Source organism: Alosa sapidissima, chromosome 16 (assembly GCF_018492685.1).
Source record: "Alosa sapidissima isolate fAloSap1 chromosome 16, fAloSap1.pri, whole genome shotgun sequence".
In the NCBI taxonomy this organism is placed as follows: Eukaryota; Metazoa; Chordata; class Actinopteri; order Clupeiformes; family Clupeidae; genus Alosa; species Alosa sapidissima.
The window spans coordinates 4,000,222-4,004,185 of NC_055972.1; the positions used below are offsets into that span (position 1 = coordinate 4,000,222).

General features: G+C 40.6%; 1 protein-coding gene across 1 annotated transcript in view; it reads right to left on the reverse strand.

Moving 5' to 3' along the window:
* Positions 1-798: 798 nt before the first annotated feature.
* Positions 799-3,964, reverse strand: part of gnrh3 (gonadotropin-releasing hormone 3) — a 26,369-nt gene continuing 23,203 nt past the window's right edge. Inside the window, exons 12-17 of the mRNA XM_042065478.1 lie at positions 2,716-2,742; positions 2,314-2,347; positions 1,578-1,714; positions 1,375-1,437; positions 1,087-1,202; positions 799-972 (exon numbers count right to left, since the gene is read on the reverse strand). Of these exons, the coding sequence (XP_041921412.1) occupies positions 1,131-1,202; positions 1,375-1,437; positions 1,578-1,714; positions 2,314-2,347; positions 2,716-2,742 (333 nt within the window). The 3' untranslated portion in view covers positions 799-972; positions 1,087-1,130. The remainder of the gene's footprint in view (positions 973-1,086; positions 1,203-1,374; positions 1,438-1,577; positions 1,715-2,313; positions 2,348-2,715; positions 2,743-3,964) is intronic.

The following is a 3,964-nucleotide window of genomic DNA, read 5'->3' on the forward strand; positions in this document are numbered from 1 at the left end:
ATTCACTTCCTGTTTCCAGAACGATTTCCAACCTATCACAATGACGGGTGTCAGACGTGTTTAAACTGTGATTGGCCGCTCGTTCTCTGTGTATTTCAGCAAAAATAACAGTTATTTTTTTCATTTCAGTTCTGGTTATGTTATGTAAATACATATGGGTGGAGAACTTTTGTAGTGTTTTGTTTTGTAATTCAGCCATTGTTCATGTGCCCTTGTGTTCTGACCTGATGTGCAGTTGGCACCTTGCATGGCAGCCTCGGGCATTGGTGTGTGTTTGAATGGGTGAATGTGAGGCATGAAATTGTAAAGTGCTTCGAGTACTCAGAGGAGTGGGAAAGCGCTAAAAAGTGCAGTCCATATAACATTTATGCAGATACTATTGTTCCATGCATTACACTGTTATTACATACACATTTTAACTTCTACACCTACTTGCTGGCATGGCTAGCAATCCACGACTGTTTACTTTACAGACCTGAGCAATGAGCATGCTGACCCTTTATGCAGCGCAAAGAACCTACATTGTCCCCCATCGCACAGAAACACATACACATCTGCATTGTTTATGACCCAGGTCTGTCTGTGTGTGTGTGTGTGTGTGTGACAGGCCACTGGCCTAAAAAAAAAAATCTGAAAGGTTGGAAAGATACCAGATAGCATCCACCACATGCTGTGGGGGAAAACAGCTTACTGCTGAAACCGTCATACACAGGAAAGACAAGCCGCCCCTCAGCAAAATCAAAACCACTCAAATAACAACGGATTTGGTTTGTAATCAAAGATAGATTTATTCACCAGAACCCTACCAGACTACATCACACTGAACTGGGATCATTGCAAAGAGGTGTGTGTGTGTGTGTGTGTGTGTATCACACTGTTAATCTAAACATGTGGGTGTGTGAGCCTTCATTATGCTGTTAATACCTTTATGTGTGTGTGTGTGTGTGTGTGTGCGCGCGCTCAGGTATGGGTTCATCTGTGTGTTTTTATGTGACACACATGACCTACTCCCTCTAGCTCTTGCTGTTGAGTGAAAGTGTATGTGTTCTTGAGGCACATATGAGGGTGTGTGTATTTGTGTGTGTGTGTGTGTGTGTGTGTGTGTGTGTGTGTGTGTGTGTACATGTGCATTAGTCTGGGAGTACTCTTCTTAAAGGTCTTCGACCTCTTCTGACAGCATTCTCCTCCAATTCATCGTTGACCTACAAACACACAAACACCACACACACACAGATAATGAGTAAGTTTGATGGTGCATTTGTTGCGTTTACACATGCATGGTGTGTATGCATGTACAGTATGTGTGTATGTATGTGTGTGGTGTGTATGCATGGTGTATGTGTGTGGAGTGTATGCATGTGTGTGTGTACTTACGACCTCATAGGGTTGTAATTGCTCATCTGCAAGAGGAATAATTGTGTCGCCAGCGTTCATCATCTACAAACACATACACACAGACACACACTAATTTTGTTATTTGTAGTACTAAATAAACATGATGGAATACACACATAAACATTGTCAAATGAACACATGTGTGTGGTATTGTGTGTGTGTGTGTGTGTGTGTTTTGTTACCCTGAAAGTGGCCTCCAGTTCCCCTCCTATGCTGCGCTTGCCTCCCGGGAGCCAGCCGTATGACCAATGCTGACACACACACACCTCACACACACACACCAGCATCAGCACGACCAGCAGCCTACCTCGCTCCATCACTGCAACACACACACACACACACACAGCGAGAGAGAGAGAGAGAGCATACACTCAGGATTGTTCCCATGTTTAAAACAGACTGGAGTAAGGTCACTGTTAGAGGAGTAGGTGTGTTACACAGATCACACACACACACACTCCATACCATACCACACCACACACAGGCACACACTTATACACTCACCCAGCCACAGAAACACACAACCAGACACAAATACACACAACTAATTGTCATTATTGCATAAAAACATTTTAGTTTTCTTTTCAAAAGGGTCCCATGTCTTAAAGCATTATTGACTAAACATGTAACAACAAAGCAATGTTTTTCAAAATGGTCAACAATGATTACGGTTTGCCAACCATGCTCAGATGTCTCCTGTCCTGACCAGTTCTGTGACCTAAACCACAGTCTGTCACGTGTGTGAAAAAGCTGAGTAAAAGGCTTCCTACAAACACCCATCAAAACAAATAGAATATCTCTCTCTCACACACGCATACGCACAAACACTTAGTTTCCCTGAAAGAGGCTTACAGAGCAGTAACTTACAGAGACAGGGAGAGAGTATAACTTAGATTTCAATTACAATTCAAACAGTACCTGACACGTGTGAACAAGCTGAGTAAAAGGTTTCCTACAAACACCAAAGAAACGAAAATAGAATATCTCTCTCTCTCTCTCTCTCACACATACACACACACTTACTTTCCCTGAAAGAGACTTACAGAGCAGTAACTTATAGAGAGAGGGAGAGAGTATACTCAATTCCGATTAGAATTAAAACAATACAGTCGAAGACATACAAGCAGCCCTCAATTTCTTGTGTGTGTGTGTGTGTGTGTGCATGGAGGTCTTACCTCTTTCTGTGTTGTCTGTAAATGCTTGCTAGTTGTGGATGTATTATATAGCCTAGCACACACACACACACACACACACACACACAGGCATACACACACACACTCACACACACACACTCACACACACACACTCACACACACACACCTGGGAACTGTCTATTCCTCTGGGCACCTGATGGAAGAAAGTCCTAATGGTCAGAGAAAGGCTTTAAAGGCTGAAGCAGCCTTTTGATACTACTACTACTAATAATAATAATAAGCTTTAGGGTCATTCCACGTCAATTGGACCAGGTCTCAAAAAATTCTGAAAAACTTACCAGGTGTACCTATGTTACCCAGGAGACACACTGTAAAATTACTCTTAGGTAAGATCAATACTTTCCAAGATACGGCCAGTTTTACAGAGGGAGGGGGGTGTCGATTTTGGTCGGCCTCTTTTTTTTGTCAAAGTTCACAAGCCCACAGCGCAAGAACTAAACCATGTAGGAGGCTCAAATGTTGCATGCTGGTACATAAATAAGAATAGTATGTAGCAAAATCGTCATGTTTGGTCTGGATAATCCTGCATGGTCATAGCTGTCCCTCAAAGTTGATACAAGTTGTATTGGAGTTTTTGGCTGGGCTCTGTTTAAGCCTTCAGAAGACATATTTGTACTCAACATAGACTCTTGATTTATTTTCCTTACTGAGATATCTCAGTAAGGAATGGCTCTTTATTTGTATAGCACCTTTCATACACAGAATGCAGCTCAAACATTTGGAGCATTTAACACAATAATAGAGACAAAGAAAAAGATAATAAAGAAAAAAATAATAATAATGCAAGCAAACACACAAACAAAACAATAAATAAAACATTAGAGATTTAGCATATATTTAGATGAGAAATCACAGGATAAGGAGATAGATACAACAACACATATACAATTACAGTAGTGCAGTGAAAATAGGAAGACCCTGTATATAGCAACAGTAGAATGTAAAATAATGTGATAAAATAGGCTACAAGATAAAAACGAGTTAACTAAAAGCTCTCATATACAGGTATATTTTCAGGTTTTAAACTTTCAGGTTTCAGGTTTCTAAACAGGTTTTACTGAACTCGCCCGTTTGAAGTTCAGAGGCAGGGTGCACAATTAAAAGATTATCACTGGAAGATCTAAGGTTCCTTTGTGGTTGATTAGATAATAAAAGATATGAAGGTGCTATGCCGTTCAGAGCTTTGTAAGTAATTAACAGAACAGAAAATGACACCTATAGGCTTGTTACTCTTGAGCAAAGGCCATCTGAGTTAGCTGGCTCCACAGAAATAATATATCATTTCTGTGCTGTGATTTGATCTAAAACCTGATTGGAATTTTTTTTGAGAATACTGTTTTCTTTGAGGAAGGTAT